At 40.0% G+C, this 24,329-nt stretch overlaps 3 protein-coding genes across 4 annotated transcripts in view; all 3 read left to right on the forward strand.

Moving 5' to 3' along the window:
- The first annotated feature begins 1,699 nt into the window (after positions 1-1,699).
- On the forward strand, positions 1,700-8,863 carry LOC114568225 (uncharacterized). Its single transcript, XM_028597691.1, has 6 exons — positions 1,700-1,831; positions 3,006-3,041; positions 3,822-3,859; positions 7,471-7,526; positions 7,698-8,083; positions 8,198-8,863. Exons 2-6 carry the CDS (start codon positions 3,015-3,017, stop codon positions 8,327-8,329), a joined length of 639 nt encoding a protein of 212 aa, XP_028453492.1. The 5' UTR covers positions 1,700-1,831; positions 3,006-3,014; the 3' UTR covers positions 8,330-8,863.
- Positions 8,864-11,018: 2,155 nt separating this feature from the next.
- Positions 11,019-13,530, forward strand: LOC114568565 (uncharacterized). The gene is made up of 5 exons (XM_028598186.1): positions 11,019-11,250; positions 11,390-11,406; positions 11,996-12,110; positions 12,229-12,405; positions 12,593-13,530. Exons 1-5 carry the CDS (start codon positions 11,248-11,250, stop codon positions 13,241-13,243), a joined length of 963 nt encoding a protein of 320 aa, XP_028453987.1. The 5' UTR covers positions 11,019-11,247; the 3' UTR covers positions 13,244-13,530.
- A 3,342-nt stretch (positions 13,531-16,872) lies between these two features.
- Positions 16,873-24,329, forward strand: part of LOC114567948 (growth factor receptor-bound protein 10) — a 63,177-nt gene continuing 55,720 nt past the window's right edge. The window contains exons 1-3 of one of the 2 annotated variants that reach the window (XM_028597233.1): positions 16,873-16,910; positions 19,876-19,911; positions 21,213-21,290. In XM_028597233.1, coding sequence (XP_028453034.1) covers positions 19,904-19,911; positions 21,213-21,290 — 86 coding nt within the window. In that variant the 5' untranslated portion in view covers positions 16,873-16,910; positions 19,876-19,903. Of the gene's footprint in view, positions 16,911-19,783; positions 19,912-21,212; positions 21,291-24,329 lie in introns of those variants that run through there. The other variant, XM_028597232.1, reaches the window with a different exon arrangement.

Raw genomic sequence — 24,329 nt, forward strand, 5'->3', positions numbered from 1 at the left:
AAAGAAAAACTAAATTACATTTACAAGTAAATAGTTATGTATGCAGTATACAAATACAAAAATATATGCAATATGTGTATTATCAGTAAAAAGTGTTTGAAACTATAGTGTAAAATAGAAAACTTTTGTGAAAGTGGGAATAAGGGAAGTGCAAAAGTTAGTGGTATGTTAAAGGTGCAGTAGGTAACCCTTATAAAACTAACTTTCTGTCATATTTGCTGAAACTGACCCTATGTTCCAGTAGAACTACATGAAGCAGGTCATTTAAAACAAATCTGGCTCCTCTGGCACCACCTACAGCCTGTAGTGCGATTTGCAAAAATCCACAGCTCCCTGTTCAGATGCATGTCAGACATTGCTCATGCACACACATTTATTCTCCCTTGTGGGGGGAGGGGCTTAGGAGACCATTTTGGGCTTCAGCAGAAAGGGGGGAGGGACTGAGAAGTTGTTGATGTTCAAATCTTTTGGCTAAGTCCTGGATCTTTACAATCCTACCTACAGCACCTTTAATATGCAAACCAGCATAACAGAAAGTTCCATATGTAATTTATATTATGGTGTGTGAAGTTGCTCAGAGCAGCGGACATCAGACTAAAACTTTCAACCTTCTTACTGGTGATATTTCACTCCCTCTTCCTCCTCTTTCCATCCTCCTTCTTTGGGATGTACATCATGTAAATGTGATGATGAAACAATAAGTATGACTAAAATTATTGCAGTCCAACACATCAGCCCAAACATCATTGATATAAATTGTTCCATCCATCTTTTTTCTTCTGCTTATCTAGGGCTTGGTCGCAGTGGCAGCCATCTGGATTACCTTGCTTAGTCGGCTCTAAAACAGTTGAAACTAAAAAAAAAAAAAACATTATAAACTTCATGATAGGGTTTATTGCCGAGCTGTGGTATCAGATGGAAATAGTTTTAGCTTCAACTAGGAAGCAAGTATTGAATATTCTGTTCTGTCAATGGCTAATATCACTCTTTACCCACAGGGTGGCAGTTGCTTTACCCTCAGTACAAGTAAACAACTTCAACTCCATAATCCGTTTTTTTTTCCTACAGGCTTGGCTTCTTTTACTAAGCTAGTCCACTCTATCAAAAAGTTGACATCACATAGTTATCAGTTTTAATCAGTGCCTAAATGAACTATTATGGGTGTCAGTGCATGAGATATCCATAAAACATCCCCCAATGTGATCAAAACAATCTTTCCCTTCCCCAGCATGCATCTGCCCTCATGAAAGTCTCTGAGAGAGAGAGAGAGAGAGAGGGGGGCTACTTCAGGTCACTGAAGACCTCACCTCACCTGCCCCCCTTTTCCTGTCAGAAGATCACCAAGGATGATAGCCTATTCTCAAAAAGATTTCTTTTTTTCTCAGAAGCCCTGAACCTTTTTGACCAGTTTTACTGTCTTTCAGAGGCTGTAGCGGGCTCCATTTTAAAGCTAAATATATTCAATGTTAAAGATTATGTTAAATATATTGGTAACATATTAAACTAAAATACCTAAGAAATCCAGTAGTACCAACCATAAAACTGCCAGTACAGAGTTCCTGTTTGTAACTTTTTCCCCGTTCGTGCACGAAAAAAGTAGTATAAAGGATCTTAAACGCATCATGCAACAACCTATAATGGTCCGCAGCGTGTGGGGGATGGTCTGGCAAAGCGAGACTATTTGCAACATGTGACGAGAGCCCTGGAAGGCAGCACAAAAACGATTGGCGACTCGCAAGCGCATGCGCGTTAGTCGCAATACAACCAAACTGTAAATGCGAACATCTTTTCATTAAAGACAGCAAAGTCTCCACGCTACTCTTCAGCAGAGGTAACTAGTTAAGCTTTCCTCATTTGAGTTCATGTCATAAGGCGTTTTCTCACATAGGACTAGCCTACTAAAACTAACTATGTATCTCAGTAGGGTAGTTTAGCTCTCTCTGTTAAAATAATTCAGTAACTAATAATGGACAACAAGGCTGTTTTGTGCCTCTAACTAAACATTGTTTTTCAGATTTAACATTCCGAAATCTTATTAGTTTTCACCATTTAAGATGATTAGCTAGCACACAAAGAACACAAGCTGTCGCCCGTAGCTTCCGCCTCTATCTTTAGAGGAAATGAAAGGTCTTTCTGCTGATCTTTGTGACGCACTTTACTTAGCTATATTATGCGGAGGCCTAACGTTAATTTGTATTTTATTTATTTATTATTTGAAAACTTTACAAATATGTTAGCTATACAGTGTTTGAACAATTCGACATCGTACTTAACAAAACCTATCAAAAACGATATTAATGTCCATCGGAAGAACATTAAAACCGTACTTAATGATAAAATAAATAAATAAACTCACTTCAGGTACATTAGGCACTTCAGGCCTAACGTTAATTACGCACGGAAAGTCGAAATACTTAGTCAATTTTTTAAAAAGAGATTACGATTCGGATTTATACAACTTCTGTTCTATTTGGGAAAACATAAAAGTGTGCATCTCCAGTAAATGTAGCATTCTTAAAATATGGCCTAATAAGTGCGCACAAGTATTTTGTATGCACACTATTTTGAAATAAATAAAGTAATACATCATTCGGGACTTTGGGGATTTTATAGCAAGTCGGCAGTTGCCACGAAAGTGAATGTAGGCTGGAGTGTTGCATTTGAATAATTATCACATTTTCAGAAACAAAAGTTCCATGTTTACAACTTCTACTACAAACTCGATTAACATTGAAATTAAGGCATTCGAAAAGTACTTTCACGAAAGCATTTTAAAATTATCTTTTTAAATTAGATGTTGTTGTTGATCAAATTATGATGGCCTACAATCCATAAAGAAACCATTATGTGTAAGGTGATTATCATAATCACTTTAAAAAGTGCTTTTAAAAAATTATACTTTTTGTTAACTGTCTCACAGCTCAGTTGTCTTTTTAAAGTTTGCAGTTTTTGTGTCTTAAACTATTGAATTAAATTTTGTTTTTTTCTGTTTTACACATAAAAAGAGACTAAAAATGGCAGAAGATCCAATCTACGGAAAAGTAAGTAACACCTGTTGATTAGCTTTTATTTTCAGTGGCATGAGCTAAATACAAATTCTAAATTCATTAATTTCTTCTTCGGTTAAATACTAAATAATGAAACAGAATATTTAATTCTCTCATTTGTTGACCTTTAACATTTAAATGACATTTAGTTCTTCAGAATTTTTCAAGATTATTTTTTTTTGGCATTTTTAGGCCTTTATTGACAAGACAGCTGAAGAAATGAAAGGGTAGAGAGAGGGGGGAATAACACGCAGCAAAGGGCCGCAGGTCGGAGTCGAACCTGGGCAGCCTTGCTGCGTCAAGGAGTAAACCTCTATCTATCTATATATATATATATATATATATATATATATATATATATATATATATATATATATATATATATATATATATATATATATATATATGGATGGGCGCCCGCTCTACCAACTGAGCTATCTGGGATAAATGGAAGTACAGTTTAAACATTCTGACAAATAGTAGAGACGGACAATGATGGAAAAGGGTATGACATGTAATAAAGATCCCTATATGGGACCTATAAAGGGCTTTGTTGCCCACATTTAAACCATAAACCAACAATTTTTTAATTGTACTTAAATGTATTTAACCGATTATTGACACTAGTATATTGCCTAGTGTTTCCAAAATGGCCCAGCTTCTGTGACAGTATTATTCCATTATAGTATCCGTACATTCAGTGCTTGAGTAAAGGTTTTGAGTATTTTACTGCCACAACTTTTAACCCTTCACACTTTGTTTTCTTGGTAACAGAGATGCAGAACGGATGACGGTCCAGTGAAAGACAGCCGGTAAGAACCAGTTCTTTTTTCTGTTCAGTGAGGTTTAAATGAGCAATAACACACAACTAGAAAGATGAGATGCATTTAGTAACTATTTTGAATACATGAAAAGAGTTTTAAATTTAAAGCAATTAGAAGATGCTTACAACATTACATTGAATAGCTAAATGTATATAAAGAAACTCAAAACCATCGCTGGGCTGCTCAGTTATGGAGCCGATGGTTGGCCTGGATATGCAGGGGCACACGGTTGTGGAGTTGATGTTGGTGATACACGTGATGTGTTTAAAAGGCTGCTTTTCTCCCTGTTCACTAGCCTCTGTTCCCAAAAGTAACAATGTTTTGTGTCTGCTTAATCTTTAATTTCAGTATAATGTTTATTTGATACTCTGTCATTTGACATAGGGCTGTTTAGGATGTTTTGTGTTCATAATATCTTTGCTATGGTGGAAATTCTGATTTATGGTCCTGCGGAGGCTCCGCACAGAGCTTTCGCCGTAGCCTACTTGAGTGGCCTGAAATGTATACTTATTCGTTAGTGTTTGTCGACCTCTTTAAGAGAATAGCAGGGCCGGCGTGTGTGTGGGGGGAGAGTGTGTGGTAGAGCAAGTGAAAGAGTGACGGGATTAGCTTCGGAGCGAGTACCGACTTGAGAGGCATAGTGAGAAACAAAGTGTCTCCCCTGTACTTTGTGTCCACGGTGGGAAATCTGGAGCAGGAGAAATTAACCCTCCCTTTGATTTCATGTTGTTTATGGAGAAGGAGAACCCGGAAGTGGGCAGGGGGAAATGCAACGCTACCAAGCCACGGCCAAGCGGCTTGCATCGTTGCAACATGTAGTTTAATTTTTGAGAGGGGCACGTCTACAGCGTAGGGTCGGTATCTCCACGTACCTACGTCTAACCCACGGCGTTGATTTAACCGGTGTCAGTAGCTGGTACCACTGAAAAATAGCAAGATGATAGCGTGTGTAGATGCAGCGGCCCAGTGCTCTTCAAGCTACAGCTACTTTGTGTTTATTGGGTCCTTTTTTGTGTTTTTTTTTGGGCGTCAGTTGTCAACAGCATACGTACAGTACAGCACAGCAGAGCTGAGCTGCTAAAGGTTGCAGACAACAACCTCTGCACTACGGACAATAATAACTGGACAAGATGAGACTACGGGTTTCTTTTGCACAGCTTGGACCACCGTGCGATGATAATGACGGAGACTTGGCAGCATCAGTACATCCCGGACGCTGCTATTGAGCTAGCGAGCCGCTCTGTCTTCAGGGTGGACAAGACTATTGTCTCCGGTACGTTGTTACATTAACAACAGCTGGTGTGTAAATGCTGCAGTCAAAGACACTTACTGCTCTCTGGATATTGAGTACCTGATGTTACAGCGCAGACCTTTTTGTTTATGTACCACCATTAGCCAGCAGCTGGTGGCACAACCAGACAGTATTGTTATAGCAGCAGGTGACTTCAATCAACTTGAAGTCAGTTCTGCCAAGATTCCACAGATATGTAAACTTCCCGACAAGAGAAAAGAACACTTTAGATCAGGTCTACAAAACCAGCACTCTGCCACATCTGGGACTCTCAGATCACCTGTCTCTGTCCCTGATCCCTGCATCCAAACCACTCAGCTGTAAACAGAGACCATCCATGGCGTATGGACTGAGGAAGCCACTGCAGCCCTGCAGGACTGCTTCGAAGACACAGACTGGCGAGTTTTTGCTGCAAGGGAAGACCTGGAGGGACAAACATCTGCTGTTCTCTCATACATATATAAGTGTTTCCTAACCAAAAACCATGGTTCAACAGCAAGGTGAGGACCGTGCGTTGAAGTCTGGGACCTGCAGGCCTACAGCGAGGCACGGCGAAGCCTGAGGAGGGGCATCAGTGAGGCCAAACTCAGGTACGGGCAGCACATAGAGCAATAACTCCAGATGCATGTGGCTGGGGAGGACAGCTACACAGCCACAAACCCCACTGACAGCACACTGCCAGGCAGTTTTTATATTTTTATATATTTAACCATTTTTTTACTATTTAAATCTTCAAAATCATATTAAGAGCTGGTAAACTGTGTTTCGTTGTTGTGAAGCAATGACAATAAAGATATATTCTATTCACTGCGGGAGGCAATGGGATGAGGAGCCCGTACCGGTGAGAGTCGTGGCTGATCGAGGAAATGCGCTGCCGGATAAATTCCTGTGATAACTCCTGCTTCATTGGATGGGGAAAGGGAAAGCACACGGAGAACACTTGCTGTCCCAAAATGCTTAAGAACAAGCCCAAAGAATTTGACAGCTATTGGGGCAGATTCCACCAAACAGGAGCAAGGATCTGGACAGCACTCTCAAACGACTATCTCCAGGAGATTAGTGAGTAAACCTAAATGTCACCAAGTCTTCCCAACTGTGAATCCCAATCAAGTTCATACAGGACAGGGATACTGGTGTGTGTTGGAGTCATTTCAATGGTGACCAGTGTGTGACGCTGTGGATAGCCATAGTTAAGAAGTCTGTTGGTTTAGAGTTAGTGTCTTTATATTAACAGAGATGTACTTTACTTTTGTTATAATGTAAAAATAAGTAAGTTTAAGTTTTGGCTTTTGGACAATTATTTAGGGACAACAAAGGATCCCAAGAGCTTTTGAAGCACGCCATCTACACTGGAGCCACGTGTACTTAAATGACCAAGGCAAAGGTGCGTCAGCAGTGGGCGTCTTAATGTTTGCAGTTTACTTCCTTAACAGGATGAAATAAAAACACTGCTAGTGGATTCAAATCTGCACTTTTTGTGCCTCCAGTGAAACGGCTACATTGCAGGATAATTTAATTGATGTTGCTGGGTACAAATGCTATGGAAAAGACAAAAAAAAGAGGAGGAGGAGTCTTAATTTACATTCAGAAATTCCATTAAATGCAGTAAATTGCGTTGGATTAGGTTGTGCAAATTGAATACTTTCATGTTAAGTGGACAGTAAAAACTATTTTGTGCTATGAAGACCTGGAAAGAGGACAGAATACACTTCCACACAGGAGAGAGAACTCATTCAAGGACAGCATTTGCAGGATAAAGGAGTGGCACATTTAATCTCAAAATGGTTGGCACCGTTTTGCTACGGTTTCCTGGTTGAACAACATGTTTCTTCGGAATGGTGTGCAACAGGCTTTGAGTTATGTGTTCTCTCATTTGGTGGGTGTGTCCCTAGTTTAAACGCAGACACACAACGGAGTGTTCAACGCACCCGTTTCCGTTTTAAAAAAAAACACACAATTCTACGTTTTTGCGGGGCTGAGCGTGGCCCAGTTCACAACATATGATGTAAGAACATGTGACCGTCTCCTGGAGACTGAAGACCTGAATCAGAGATGTGGAGTACAGACAGGAGTCAGGAACCAAACCAACACACGGTCCTTGGGGAAAGGAGAGGAAATAAAGAAAGTGATAAGATCCCAAGATGGCTGATGGTTTAGTGCAGAACATTGGTACTGAAAAAGAGAAATTAGGAGAGACCGTGGCATACCGTTTTTAGTTTCACAATGGGGAAATAAGGGACTGAAGCACACTGATTGACTAGCAGCCTTTTAATTGCGCAAACAAACGTTTATCTTTTCTGTCTTTCAGGTCGGGGGGTCAGATGTTTTTTCTACCTCATTTCCTGCAGTGTAACGGCAAAAGAGGTAAGATAATATATTATTCCTAAGAGACATTGTTGTGCAGTAGTTGCATTACAAAGTAAAAAAATTGCAATTTATAGAGAAGACTACACACATCTTTGCCTCATATCATAAAAAATGCTGTAAGTATTTTACATATTCAAACAAACTCCTTTTGTCCGGCATATGCTGTAGGTGCAGAGTACCTGACATGGGTGTCAGGTCTTGTGTCTGAGAATAGACACAACAGGGTACCCTTAAAGATTCCAGCTGGCGCCACATGGACGATAGGAACCCTGGAGGACACCATTTACTTAGGGGAAGATGACGAGGTGAACGGGTGGAGCAAATGCTACCTTCCTAAGCCAGTACACATGCAGGTTCTAGGTGTAGTGGAGGGAACTTCGTGCCCGTGTGAGCAGCTGGTTTTAATGACCTGTGAGGACAGACGGGTGTATGCCTACGATGGAGAAGGGGAGGAGCTGCATTTGGTGGCTTCAAGTCTGGATCAGCTACGTCACGCGGAAATAGAGTATCCAGCATCCAAGACCTATTACGATGGGGAGGCCTTCAAAGATATGGTGAGCAGTTACAGTTACGCTTGTGGGGACAAAGAAGGCTATGTGGTTGTTGACCCTGATGATTGATCACCTGTGAGCACTGATAACATGTTTGATAATGTCTGTTGTGTGTAGACCGAGGAGGACTGGGCAGAGATGAGGAAGAGCGCTGTGTGGAAGAAGCTGGACGAAGAGCATCATCAACTGGTGATGTCAAAAAAGTCCAGATTCCTGGACAATCTCAAATTCTCCATCTCCATCATGTAGTGTATCTGTCAGTGGTGGTGTATATTGCAGTGGTAGTCTTCAATAAGATATGCTTGAAAATGGAGTAAAACCTGCCAACTTCGAAAGTTTGGAAAGCGTGTACATGCACGTTTGTGGCTGCAGGCTAAAACATATGAACTCTCAAAACTCTGTTTTGAGAGTTTGTACATTCAGTTCCAGGTGTGTTAATTCCCTTTTTGGAATACAACTTTGTGGTAAGGGTTTGCTCAAAGAGCTTCATAAAGAAGATGGTAGATCTGAAAAAGTGAGGGGACGGGACATCCTACTTGAAGTTGGTCTGGCACGGCGTGGTTTTTCCGACTGGTCATCTATAATGCTGGGCCCAAAACGGCACCGAGATCCAACAGGACCGCTCCAGGAAGTCTGCACGGGCTCTGAGGATACTTTTGCTCACTTGCCCTTAAGCAAGGCACAGAACCCATTACTGCTTGGGGTGCTGCGCTGCGGCAAACCTCATTGTAAATGTGTCACATGTGTAAATAAATGTATAAATAAACAATTGTTTCTACCCTGGTGGTTTTTTCTACATTTTTTTTATTTTATTAATAAAACCGCTCTAATTTATGTGTTTTTGATTCATAAACGAATGACTCAGCAGTTAAATCTAATCACAAAGTTGATGACACAAGTTGATGTTCTCAGACTGATGACAAATCGAAGGAAAATCTGAATTAATCAGTAGACTGATGTGTTGGATGCAGATGCTTTCATGGGTAGAATAAGGGGGTCAGTGAATGGTTTTATGAAAATGTATGTAAATCATATATCATGGCTTTCAGTCACCTCAATCCATCTTAACCTATGGGAGATTTGGGTGCGGCATGTTAGATGGAATATCTTTTATTCCCTCATTAATGGGTCAAAACCAAGTAATTCCATCTATTCCAGATTTTGTCATTAATAGCTAGTTGATTATAGAAAACGGCCCAAGTTTTTATACCTCTTGATTTTATTTTTTTTACATTAACAGATCATGAGATCATTGGCGTGGTTATGTAAAATACTCTCATCATTTGAAGTTAATTAAATTATGTATCTAAACCCCTGTATGGTGTAAACAAGTGGTTCCCCTAGATTGATCCACATTAGGTCACAGAACCTGATTTGATAATGTTTCACTTCACTTTGTCGTGGAAGTTTCCTTTTTTGTATTTTATTAAAAACATATATATTTGCAAATAGGATCAACATGTTTTCACAAAAGGCCACAGCCCAGTGTGGAGTCAGTTTCTAAAATGAGTGGACAGAACCACTAGGCTTTTATGCATCTTCAGAGTGACAGCACACACGCACTTGGATTATTATGACGCTACAATTCTTACAGGCAATCTGAGACACATGCAGACATCTCAGAGCCATTTCGCCTCCTCCTCCCTGTACGACTTTCACCCCCCAGTTACATCTTAGCTGGCATGGGAAAACTAGAGAGTTTTAGGGTGACCTTGTACCTTTATCAGTGCTCACATTTTGTTCCAGACTGGACACCTCAGCAGTTTAAGCAGAAACTGAGATAAACTGTCTTTCAATAATGTGAGAGAATTAAAGTAGAAACAAAACATGAAAATATAAGGCATTATGCTTAAATGTAATTTTTCCCATTACAACTTCCATCCATCCTCCATCTGAAAAGATTTTGGTTGTTAAAACTGATTAAGACCAGAATTCTATAGTTGTCAACTACAGTTGTGGAAATAACCGGGGAGGAAGTGACACCTACAAGCGCGTGATCAGAATAGGCAGTCTTATGACTCTTACTCACATTTGGCTCACTTTCATTGTGTGTGTGTGTGTGTGTGTGTGTGTGTGTGTGTGTGTGTGTGTGTGTGTGTGTGTGTTCTCATTTATGAATCAGAAGCCTTGAAAACCACACAAAGTATTCTTTGGAAAAGCTTACATCATACACCTTGCTGAGTTACTGTATGAGCCTGAATTATAATCATTACATTTGACCCATGGTTAAATTAGGTTTTCCATTTCTGCTTTCATTTAAGTTTAGCAACATTTTCTCAACATTACTCAAGTATACCTCCTGTGTGCACATCCTGTCACTTGCGCAAGAGGAAAGTCTCTTGCTAAAAAAAAACAGCTTTGTTGTTCCATTGCTTAAACATTTCACAGTTTCTGCTTTCAGCACAAATGTTCCAAAGTAGATCATGTGTTAGTGCTCCTTGACCATGGAATTCTACAAGTTGCTACCCCCCCTTCCTTCACCCTCATACAGCTTTGTAGCCTTGTAGCCTTGATAAGGATGCTGCCCTCCCAAAAGTCTTTGTATGTTTCTCTGTTGTGGAAGTTTTCTTTTGCAGCAGGAGTGGATTTAGAAAGTTAAAGAGTTTAACAAATAAAGACTGTTGAGAATTAAACCAAGTTTGGTTTTTGTCATTTATTTATATTTGCAAATATGGGAGTAAACAATTTCACAAAAGGCACGATTGCTCCTGTGTGGAAAAGTCTCTACCTCGAATGAGAAAAAGCACACAGCTTGTATGCATCTTCAGTGAGATAGAAAGACATTCCCCTGTCTAGCATGACTCGGCATTCCTGACAATGAAAAACACAGCAGACTATCTAAAACACAGAGACATCCTGGAGTTTAATCCCCTTTACAACATTTTTACCCCGAGGTTTACATCCCGTTTATCTCAACTGTCCTGGGAGGACAGAAAATGTCAAAGGAGATAGTTTAGGGTGACCCTGTACCTTATGTTTCCCAGACTTTGTGGCTCCCACTTAGTTTAGTGAGAATCAGTCTACTAGAGCAATAGATGTAACGGATGCTGTGTAGTATTCATATCTTCGTATAACTATCATGCCAATCACCTCATGGAAGGTGTGGTATTTGTGGTAGTTGTAGGGCTTCATTTCCTTCTTTCAGTTTCATTTACTTGTGATCTACAATGGTAAGTGGCTGCTTTTATGTGCTTCTCTTTGCCTATACTTGATATCATTACGATTACATTTCGACATAACATTTATTTGTGTTATCAGAGAAATGTGTAATTGTTGTAATGTGTTGTCTTTTTTTCCTGATGGCTTCAGGCTGCTGCACGGCAGAGGTACGTCCGCTGCACAACTTGTTACTGGCACTCTGCCTTTTAATTCCCTAAAAACAATTCGGTCACACTTTATAATAATGGTACATCATTGATCATGAATTCATGCATGATTCCATGCATGAAAAAGCATGAACCAATCAATCAATCAATCAACCAATCAATCAATCAATCAGTAATTGTTGACTAAACATTACTTCTTCATGACTTCATCATGTTTGTGTCCCTTCAAATAAAGTGCTGACCTGGTCCATCTTTAACCTTGATAAATAAGATATGATTAATGTACCGCCGCAAACGAAGTAATGTTAGTTATTTAATCCTGATTACAACACTACAATTCAGTTTCTTTGGCCTGTCGCTTTAACTACAGATTTACCTATGAAGAAGACATGAACAGCATTAATAAATCAGAAATGATGATGATTGAAAAACCTTAATTACCTTATTGATGCAGTAATTAATGTAATGTTCCTGAGATAGTATTAATCCTTGTACATGCTTTTCCATAAATGAAGTCATGCATGAATTCATGATAATACATGTACCATTATTATAAAGTGTTACCAACAATTCACGTTTGTTATTTTAGGGAAGAACCTCCGATAAAGGAAGACCCTTTCAGAAAAAATGCTTTCACGCTTATCGAGGAAATGTTGGACCTGAGTTACCCCCCTTCAGAATATACTGCAGGGTTAGTGGATGAGGTATGTCTGATGGGAACTGTTATAAACTTTTAAAATGTTCTGTTTTTAGACACAATGCATGGCCCTGGCATAGAGTGTTTTGGTTTCTCAAAAGTTTGAATGTGTTTTGACTTTACAGTTTCTTCATAGCATCTTCTTTTTGGGAAAGATCAACAACCCACCATTTTCCCCAGAAGATATTCTGAATAATGATAAAGACTTGCTTAATGCGTTGAAGGGCCGCTACCCTCTGCCTTTTGAACTCTATTCCTCTCAACTACCCAGGCGGAGTCCATTTTCATGTGTGCTAGACATGGTAAGATTGTAGTTTGTCAACAGATAACACAATTCTTCTTTGTAAAGTTATATTGATACTTTACCTAAACATCCTTAAATACGTTTGTGATTAATGTACATTAACAAACACAAAGCTTGACTCAGTAAATTATTTGATGCATCTGTGGGAATAACAGCAGCTTGATAATATTTGTGATTGTTTGCAGATTGTCCACCAGACAAGATCAAAAGGGAAAATACAAGAAGAAGAGATTGAAACAGAAATAATAAAGAGGCTGCAAGATCTCATCCGTCCACTGAAGGAGGGTAAAAGAAAGAATAAAAAAAAGCCTCTGGTCTCCTCCTCCATCTGTGTCTCTCACAGCACCAAGACCCCAAATGCAGTCAGGTACTACGGAGTCTCCATGTCCACCTCTGGCCCTAATCCCGGGAAAATCCTGATTGCTGCATCCTGTTTTAGCAGCTGGGACAGTTATGTAGCTGGTGCAGTGATGACCTACTATCCAAATAAGGTCAAGAGGGAAGATTTTGATGGAACCATCATACTTCCAGAGCATGTCAGGTGCCAGGCATTTAACCTCTTTGAAAAAAGAGAAAAGCCCCCTTGTAGATCATGTGGGAATTTGTTTGGTTTGACAACAAAGGAAAATACTGAATGGCCCTATGGCAACTGTGCAGAAGCTGAAAGTGTGAGCAACTTGCTTACAAATGTTGAAGAAGTTAGAAAGCAAGCAGCCCCATGCACAGAGGAGAACAGGCAGAGGGCTGCAGAGAGAGTCAGGAAAGAGCTTGAAGGTTTCGTGAGCACAGAGAGATTTAAATGGAAAGGTCAATTCTACACCCCACTAGGAATTTGATCTTAAAAAGGGGAAACAATTTTACTGCGGCTGCAGGCGCCCTGCTTGCACCCCATACTTTCATAATGAAATGGACTAGTCCGTAGGCCTAATGGTGCGGGCGCGAAAGATAAACACACGTGACATAAGAACTCCATAGGGAAGTACACAGAGACGGAGCAAGACGAGGCTAAACCTTTTTATATCACTGGTCTAAACGTGAAAATGATTCAAAGTTACCCAAGCGGCTCAAATAAAAGAAAAAAGCGAAAAGACATGTTTTCGGCAGTAGCCTAGTGGTGGGCAGATCGAGGCTTCGTGAAACAATGAAACAGTTGAAGCATATGTGCCATATTGTGTCGAGGCTTCGAAACAATCCGACACCCGTCTCAATGATGACACCTAGCGGTCACTTGCAGGTGTTGATCTGAAACAACATTGACAATGAGCCATTTATTTATTATTGTATTTTTCTAATATGTGAAGCTTGCAACCTGTAGGCTCCTCACTGTGCATAATGTTATTTTGGTCATGACAAAAGAATATTAATAAAAGAAATCAAGCCACAATGTCTGACCCTTTTATAGATTTTTATTCAGAAATATTAATTTCTCTGCTGTGGAAGGACTCAGCCTACTTCTTTTTTTACAGATAATTTCTCCAGCCTTTAAAAAAATCCTCTCACAAGGGACACTTGTTGCTGGCATGCAAAGATATTTTTTTAGCAAGGACATACAAATGAGGAAAGATTACTGCTCTCTCTTTCCAGTAAGTTAGGGGATCATGTGTTCTGGGCAAAAATGCATCGTTGAGGTATTTTTTCACTTCCACTGTGGCATCGGCTGTAGCATTGTGTATCGTCTGGGTTTCACGGATGCGATCATCAAAAAGTTCCTATAAACTGTCCTGTGGTTCTACTGATGTTGATGTTGATGTTGATGATGATGATGATGATGATGATGATGATGATGATGATGATGATGAGCCTGATGTTGACATTTGTGGCTCTGCATGAAAATGAAAACAGCAATTAGTAACAAATCCTAAACTGACAGCATATATGAAGTATACATTACATGAATCAGATTACATAACAGACTGAAACTGCTCACCAGGAGTTGCGTTTGAACGCATCAGCAAAGCACACTCCAGAGTGATGTGCCAGCATCCTGGGCTTTGGCAGGATTTCCAAATGCCACATTTTTGAACATTGGGTCCAGCAGTGTAGCCAGTGCCAAGGCTCTAAAGGTCTCATACCCTCCACATCTGGATTGCAGACCTTCTTGCAGATGTGAGCCTATGAGCCAAAACAGGAGAAAACCATAATAATTATAATAATGTCAACAATATGACAGTCATGGCCAATTACATGGCTAGTATTGTCATTGTTGGCCTACCTAATTGTACAGTTGATTCCTGTGTTGCCTGTCCTTTTTTCTGTGCAAGCTTGTGCTGCATCATCCTGTGCAGTGGTATGAGCTTTGAAGCGGACACTCTCTGTTCCTCTGACATCTCTGTTGTTGCAAGTTTGAATGGTTGCAGTAGTGACAATAATTGTTGAATAATGTCATACTCAAGACTTGTCAGGGGAGCAGTATCACTGTTCAAACTGGAAAGTGCAGCACCCACTGGCTCACGTTGCTCATACAAGCGTTGTAGCATATCGAATGTGCTGTTCCATCTTGTCTCAACCTCCTGTATCTGTTTCAGAGTTGGTCTGGCCATCAAGCCCTGCATCTCCACAAGCTTGTCCTTTGCTTTGCAGCTGGATCTGAACAACCCCACTATCTTTCTGGCTTTCTGGCATATTTCATTGATGACTGGGGTTTGATCTAGGGCCTTTTTCACAATCAAATTTAAATTATGAGCAAAACATGGGACATGGCAAAGGTGGAGTAGCTGGGCACTTAGGATCATGTTGGATGCATTGTCAGTCACCATGCACTGAACTTTGGAGGTTATTCCCTACTCAGCCATTAGCAAGGCTTTAGCCTCCATGAGATGCTGGGCTGTGTGGGTTTGGTAAAACCTCCTTACACCCAGTACAACAGTTGCCATTTTTGCCTCTGGTGTTATGTAATGGCAAGTTACACCAAGATATCCGTCCATATTAATGGAGGACCACATGTCAGCTGTAAGGCTAACAAATTCTGCCTTTTGTAGGTCCTCCATTGTCTTCTCCTTTGTTTTGTTGTACCTTTCACTGACCATTGTTTTAAGCACCTTCTGGGATGGGAGGACATAGCTTGGATCAAGCTTGTTCACAAAGGCCCTGAAACCCTCATCCTCCACGATGGTGAAGGGCTGCAGATCCTTCACCACCATGTTTAGTAGAGCCTCATCCAGTTCCCTCTGTCTGCCTTTTAAAAGAGAAGATAAAACATACTTTCAGACAAATACATTGAAAACAAATACAGCTTCAAATAGTGCACAACTATTAAAGGTATACTGGTTTATTATTTGGAAACCTTCCTAAACAACATGTTATGAACGTTATGCTCAGTGTGCAGAGAAAGATAAAACAGAATGTAGAACTACAACAATTAGGAAAACCAAAATGATGCCTTCACTGGCTGTAGATTGGGTACTCAAATGTAGACCTATAAAATGTATATTCACAAAATGTATTATATTGACAACATATTATATTATATTCACAGTGAAGCTGTTTTTTTTAACATGAATGGCAGTTGTGATTGGGACAGTGTAGGGCTTAGGTTGACACAGGCCTATGGACTTTCTAAACAGTGTCCCAACAGTTTGTTATTATATTTCAATCATAATTATATTTCAAACAATGCATACCTTGCTTAGATGGCCCAGCAGTGTCAGTAGCAGGCCTAGGTACAGGAGGAATGCTACCATCCTCTGCACCCTGCAAAATGGCAGGATGAGTGCTCCTCAAATGGCGCATCATGGATGATGTATTGTTGCAGTAGGCTAGCTGCTGATCACAATACATACATCTCACTTTATTTGGGGTTTCCAAATGGAAATGCTCCCACACCACAGATGTACGGCATCTCTTCTGAGGAGCCTCCATTTCTATCTATCTATCTATCTATCTATCTATATGAATATATATATATATATCTATCTATCTATATATATATATATATATATATATATATATATATATATATATATGAATATATATTTATATCTATCAATCTATATGTATATATATAGATATATAGATATATATGTGTAAATGTAAATATAAGCCTAAATATAACTAAACAAATCGCACTATGAATGTCACTACCAAAAATCCGCTATCTCAAAACTCCTCTCACAAAAACCCGCGAGGTCAAAATGCACTGACTTCACTTTTACACAGATGTGCGATTGTGTGTTCCCGACCCTGTCAATCAAACGCTGATTAATGCCACCTGTTGAAACACTCGTGAAACACTCCGATGCTTCATTTAGCCGTAGTCACGTGACATGGGTGTTTTGAATCACGCTTCGGATCAGTGTTTCGAAACATCTGCGCTTCGGGATCTTGACAAAGCTTCGGAACGTCAGTTTTCACGTCAGCCATCCCTACAGTAGCCTAGCAGGACCTTCATCAGCTCCCGTGGCTGATGGTAGTGGTGGTGGTGGTGGTGGTGGTGGTGTCAGCGGCAGTGAGGAGGAGACTCAGGAGGAGAGGGACAGAGATGAGGGAGTCAGAGTAGAACCTGCGGTAAGCACAACTCCACTTAAAACACTTTGCCCCTTGATAAAACTGAGCCAAAAGTGTTGGCTGTGCCAAACTGATGATAACACTACAACAATAAAAGACGTAGGCATGCTTTACTGTATGATTGCATTAGTAGCCTATAAACGTTGCACATCATGCAAACGTTCTTAACGAGAATTGTAGCTTTTCTATCTGCATAGGCAGACAAAAACTCATGATAGACCTCTTCAAATTAAAGCACAGGGCCTCTTGAAATGATAAATAAAAAATATACATATAGCATCTCATAAAAGTGAGTACACCCCTCACATTTTAGTAAATATTTCATTATATCTTTTAATGGGACAACACTGAAGAAATGACACTTTGCTACAATGTAAAGTATTAAGTTTACAGCTTGTATAACAGTGTAAATGTGCAGTCCCCTCAAAATAACTCAACATACAGCCACTAATGTCTAAACCGCTGGCAACAGTCAGTACACCCCTATGTTAAATTCCCATAGAGGCAGGCAGATTTTTATTTTTAAAGGCCAGTTATTTCCTGGATCCAGGATACTATGCATCCAGATAAAGTTCCATTGGCCTTTGGAATTAAAATAGCCCCACATCATCACATAACGTTCACTATACCTAGAGATTGGCATGGGGTAGATTCCATAAAATCATCTCTTTATCATCTCTTTATCAGGATGCATAGTATCCAGGGTACTATGCATCCTGATAAAGTTCCCTTGGTCTTTGGAATTAAAATAGCCCCACATCATCACATACCCTTCACCATACCTAGAGATTGGCATGGTTTTATGTCAGTTAGCCTAATAGCTAGTTTGATTTGCATTGATTTGCATTGATTTCAGGTGACTACCTCATGAAGCTCATTGAGAGAACACCAAGGGTTTGCAGCGCTATCAAAAAAGCAAAGGGTGGCTACTTTGAAGAATCTAAAATATAAGACATGTTTTCAGTTATTTCACACTTTTGTGTTAAGTACATAATTCCATATGTGTTCATTCATAGTTTTGATGCCTTCAGTAAGAATCTACAATGTAAATAGTCATGAAAATAAATAAAACGCATTGAATGAGAAGGTGTGTCCAAACTTTTGACCTCTACTGTGTATGTATATATATATATATATATATATATATATATATATATATATATATATATATATATATATATATATATATATATATATATATATATATATATATATATATATATATATATATATATATATATATATATATATATATATATATATATTGTTTTATGATTCATGAGGATGATTCATGAGGAGTATACCTTTTTATTGTATTAATAAATGGCAGTATTTAGTATTGTCAACTCTCACTGATTCTTGCTTACTCATTACATGGCGTTAGTAGTTTTAAGGAGTAGGAGTTGTTATACATATTCAGGGGAGAGAAAGGACGGGTGGTATTTGTGATCTTATGTTGTGGGCTGGTCCGGGCCAAAATGCCAGGTGCGATTTTTGGTCCCAGTCCGTCCATGTCAGTCACTGTGGCTCAAGCAGAGAGGAGCTTTGCCAAAAGTTGATCAAGTCACTGCTTTAGGGCACTGCATTAGTTAATAATAATAAAGTATAGTATAGTATGAAATAAATAGTATATATAGCAAGTATATGATTAAATCAGTCCAACAGAGAGTTGGTGGGAGATGGAGAGTGATGAGAGTCTTGACTGTAGCAAATATAAGAATTCAAAAAACATGGTGTTGAATGTGAGGTGTGAGCTGGAGCAAAGTATCTTCATTAGCACTATGTGACCAAATATGTCCAGAGACAGCAAAATGACTTCAAGCTTTTCATGCAAATGAAATTAAATCATAATAAACTTCACACTTCTCCTTTATAACATTACCTTAACATAAAACATGACCCGAAGATTAAACTCAGTTTGACAGATGATTTCATATTGTCTTTTTCCTCCTGAGGGGCTGTCAGTGACAGAGATGCACCACTAGATGGCAGCACAACCATGTTCTTTTAAAATCTGCTTTGAGCTCATAATAAAATCATCACTTCACTATCTATATCTTATAGATTAGATTTGATTTGAAATGTCTAATATAACAGTAGAACACAGAGACTTGAAGCCAATAGCAGAATAATCACATTTTCTCTGGTACAGATTGTACTGTAATTTGGAAATGGAGTAAGCTATGACTACACTGTCCTGGCCGTTTTGTTGTGATCCTCCGGCTTATTCTATCACCTTCACCTCTGACATGTTAGACTGCTGCTTTCACACCAAACAATGACAGGAAGCATGCTATGGTCCGCATAGTCATTTCCCAGCGTTTAAAGGAAAGACAGGGATCAAAGTGCAACGGGAAGAGCAAATAATTCACATTCACCTGTCATCAGGTATTACCTTAGGCCTATTCAGTGCTAGGACAATTACACTTCAGATGAATTCATTCACCCAAAGCACTGATGCAGTGCAAACTAAATAAAATACTGTTGCAGATGTATACAGATGGTTTTGATTGTGATCAGGGAAATCCAGCTCTGGACACATTCGTATTGTATTACCTTTCCTTATACCCACCACTTCATTAAAGCCAAATATCGTCAAACTAATTTAATATGACTTGTTATTACTTGTGTGTTCATTTTTGCCATTTCTGAATCAGAAGTCTTGAGAACCAAACAAAATGTCATTCTTCAGGAAATGTTTGATGAGTGACGGGAAAGTTGGGTTTTATTTCCAACTGCTACGTCACAGATGCTTTGTCTGGCTTTTCCTGTGGCCCTCTCTCCAATAACATGTTTATTTTCAGATCTATATTTGTGTAGCCAAGTGCTACCGGTGAGGGAAATCCTGTCTGACCTCTCAGACGGTTCTGATGGAAACACTGGCACTTGGTGACGTCCAGGAGACGGAATGTTAATTTTTCTTTAAACCTTTCATAATCTACTGCTCTAATCTTTGTTTGAACAGGCAATCCTCGGAGCTAACCTGGAACCGAATGCCTTGGTAGGACTCTCAAATGTTCTTTACTATGAGAGCGCCCACACAGATGATGAATGCTGCATCACACTCGCGTGCACACACACATAAACACACACAGATGGTTGCAGTTAGACTGGAATATTTTCACTGAAGTTGCCCTTGGTGTTTCATGTCAGGAAAATCTGAGTCATGTTTGTTTGACAGATCATCTCTGATCTAATGTACGTTTTGTTGAACCACCCTACAATGCATTAAAGCATGTTTTTAAGTAAAACAGATGTTCAGATAGTTAACACACATCGTCATCACTACACTATAAGAGGTTGCACTTGCAGTAAGATTAACTGTCCAGTACCTACTCATTTTCAAACAAACTATTTTTTCGTGAGTTCGGTTATTCGTTAACCCAGCGCAACATCTGTGGTTGCTATTTTAGCATGCCTACACGTGCACAACCTTTCCATGTACCATCATCACAACACACAGTAGCCTAACTGATCCATGGAAGTTTTAGTGTTTGGCTGGAAAGGCTCACTTGAAGATATACACATGCTAACAAGATAAGCAGCGCTAAGGTACCCTTTATTAGCGGCCACATTTGCAACTTTTACTGTAGCACAAAGAATGACAGGTCTTTATTACATCGGGACCACAAGCGTAAGGAAACAGGAACATTTACCCAGTAGCCAGCTGCTAGCTGGTTGGTTTTCTCTGGTTTATCTGTGAGCGAGCAGCGCTGCTAGCATTAAACATAGCACCAGAAGAACAGTCAGAGATCACATTGAATGCAGTCTATTTCCATGGGTAGATGCTAGATCGGATCGGCTAGACGTGCCTTGTGGCCCACCTTATTCTGCCTCTGATTGGCTTACCCAAGTTTACCCTAACCCTAACCTTTTGTTAGGAGATTCTGTAATGTTATGCTGGGAGTGTACATAGGCATGGCCAATAAAGAAGATCCAGATCATGGCGAAAGAAGTTGCAAACAATAGCTATAGCGTCAAAGCCAATATTGTTTTGCCGCGCGCTTCCCAACCACACAAAGAACAACAATTTAGATATTGAGGATTCTCAATAAAAGATCTTTATTTCAAGACTTCATACCAATAGTACATCAAACTGTTTCTTGTACATGTGCTCCAGTAATGCCAACAGTCTTTGAACTATCTTGTCCTACTACAGTCTACTGCTGATGTTGTACATTGGCTAAGGCTACCAGAGTTCTGCCTATAGGGACAAGCTCTTTAGAAAAAAAGTCAAAGTGTTGTCATATTTTCTCACCCTTCAAAAGGGAATAATATACATTATTTCATTTTATTATCCAGGTACAGGTGCAGTAAGAGTCTTTGCTGTTTGCCTGTAATGGCACTGGGACGACGCAACACGTTTATCCAGGTCAAGAGGTAGGCTGGTACAACTCCCCGTCAAATTAAAACATGTCATTTGTGTACGGATTAAACAAATGAGATATATCTTAAGCTTCAGAGCTACGAGAAGAGGGTAAAAGTCATGCATATATTACAAACCGTAAGCACTGTGGTCTTGTTTCTGAGATGTTTTTAAAATCAAATAAAGCCCAACTTTAAAAGGTTTTGTGTAGACCTGCTGAAGAAGGAAGCCATCGCCTCAGATCCTGTCCCCTCAGAAATGTACTGTATGTGGGTGGGTGCAGACTCAATAGTCTGCTACTTTTACTTTAGTAGCTCTAATGCTAAGCTCTTCCTGGTATGTACCAATCCCTCTGACCACCCAATCACTAGTATGTTTGTTTGGTTGTTAACACTGTAGAGGACAACTTGAAGACTGTGTTTTGTGTGTGTGACAAAAATAGCAGCAAAGTAAGTTATTTTGTTGTTGGGACACGCTGAAACAGGCCAGTGCTCAGTACACACATCCAGCGCGGTTAACAATAGCTTTTGTGAATGAATTTGTGTATGTGTCTCATGTTGTTGCGTCTATCTGCAACCACTGATCCAGACTGCCAGGCAGTCCAAGGCCAGGCAGCAACACAGCAGGGGGTTTGAGGGATTTGGATGAGGCCGCCGCCTTTCTACCATCACTTCCCATCATGCCGTTTAGTATGGCCACTTTTTGAATGTGTGACTCAGCAATACCTTGGTGGACGTTTTCATGTCGCTGCTCTGTAACAAAGAAGAAAGTAACACAATGTTCCCATGGTGTGTGTGTGTGTGTGTGTGTGTGTGTGTGTGTGTGTGTGTGTGTGTGTGTGTGTGTGTGTGTGTGTGTGTGTGTGTGTGTGTGTGTGTGTGTGTGTGTGTGTGTGTGTGTGTGTGTGTGTGTGTGTGTGTGTGTGTGTGTGTGTGTGTGAGAGAGAGAGAGAGAGTGTGTGAGTGTGAGTGAGTGAGTGAGTGAGTGAGTGAGTGATTTCCCCACCAATCAGAGTCCAGCTGTTGCTTTTACAGTCTAATGAAGACTGAGTTTGTCTTTGGTATTTAACTGTGTTCTTACTTTTCCTGCACTCATGCATTTTATTTATACAACCACACGCATGCCATTCTCACGCTCATTCCCTTTGACATCACAGAGGCACTGATGGAATACTGTTTTTTTCAGCCTTCTCTTTAAGGGCCAACTCCATTCTTGATAAACACAAATAAAAAGAACTGAATGTGAGACCAGAGTGTGTTGTAGCACAAAGTGGGAGGATATAGTCTTCTTTGGCCGACAAAACCTGACATGAAATCATTTATAAAGTGTTGCTGCTGGAACATACAGTGAACTAACCAGCTTCAGTGCATGTCTTATATAACCGGCCATATACAGAGCAAGTGGGCCCCAGCCCTTGTGAAGCTGTCATCTGCTGGAGTAGTAAAACAATGGGAGTGAAGGGTGAGAGATAACAGTGCACTACCCCTGCTGTGATAATAACACTGTGCGATGGCTATATTTAGGGGCTCACTTTGACAAAATTGCCTCGTGTGTATATGTGTGTGTACGTGGCAGTGTACACTGGGCTGCCCAGAGCTATGTAGTGCCACAAAAGCTCATAATTTAACTTTGCCAGTAAATCACCTTCAAATGCACTAATGTGTGCAGTTCCAGCTTCCCCTGCAACAGAGATATGTGATGTCAAATTAAAGGATAGGTGGGTCATTTTATTTCACAGCAAGGACCTCATTTGTGTGTTTGCCCCTTTTAAAACCGTCCTCATTTACAATATAACATGATGTTAACTAGGAGTTGTCCTCATAACAATTCATGTCAAATAAAGGGTGGGTACTCTGATTCGAGGTTTGGTTGTGTTCACTTTCAGGCACACAGACATACACTCACAGTAATAAATTTGACCTTTTCCTGAAGGGACATTGTGGCCTTTCCCCTGCATTCTCAGGCCGAAACACACCACTCATTAAACCAGCACCAGAGCTTGCACCACGACCTTACCTCCAATAAAAACAGCTCAGGCCTGGACAGCAGAATAATGACTTTTCACTAGATTTTTACTCAAGTTTGAGGCCAGCTGATGCATTTACAGGATGTGCAATAAGGCTCCCCTGCTGCCATCTCGCCTACTGTGCTCTGAAGTAACCCACACTACTGTTGGCTGTGTTTACACACAGACCTATCTCCACAGTGCTGTCTCAGACTAACCTGAGAATATACCTTAATCCCACAGTAGGTTTATCTTTTATTTCATTCGATCTATGATGGGGACATAGCTACGTAGAGCAAGGACAGCTTATGCCATGATGGAGATTTTAAGCCTGCAATAAACAGATTTTTTTATTATTTTTAATTTGGCCATTTGAGGCAGCAGAATTTGCGACATTATTTGCTTGATTGTGCTAGACTGACATCTCCGTCAATCTCCTGGAAGCTTTGTTCCATCTAATAAGGTGGGACAATTTATAGCTTTATTAATGGCTGTGCCTAATATCACCACACATTGTGGCAATTTTTGATGGCAGTAATTCGCACGAATTCGGACAAACGCAATCATTTTTATCAGTACATGGATTTTGGTGACCTCTCATGATACCCAGCATACCGGTAGCTCTGCCCGAATCAGCTTTAGCAAGGTCTGGCAGTAGTTCAGTCTGTAGGGACTTGGGTTGGGAACAGGAGGGTTGCTGGTTCAAGTCCCAGTATGGACCAAAGTACAGAGTGTGGATTGGTAGCTGGAGAGATGCCAGTTCACCTCTTGAGCAAAGCACTGTACCCCCCCCCCAACTGCTCAGGGTGCTGGCATCCCACTCACTCTGACATCTCTCCATTTGTGCATGAATAGGTCCTGAGCATGTCTGTGTGTATTTCAGGCCTGTGTGTAGTGATTTCTAACAAACAAATATAAATTGTAATTTCCCCACTGGGGATCAATAAACAGTATACATTATTATTATTATTATTAAAGGGTTACTGACTTGCTGGTTAACTATTTCAAACCATTTCTGATGATTTGTATCCCAACATTTGAGTATCAC

This window comes from Perca flavescens, chromosome 14 (genome assembly GCF_004354835.1).
Source record: "Perca flavescens isolate YP-PL-M2 chromosome 14, PFLA_1.0, whole genome shotgun sequence".
In the NCBI taxonomy this organism is placed as follows: domain Eukaryota; kingdom Metazoa; phylum Chordata; class Actinopteri; order Perciformes; family Percidae; genus Perca; species Perca flavescens.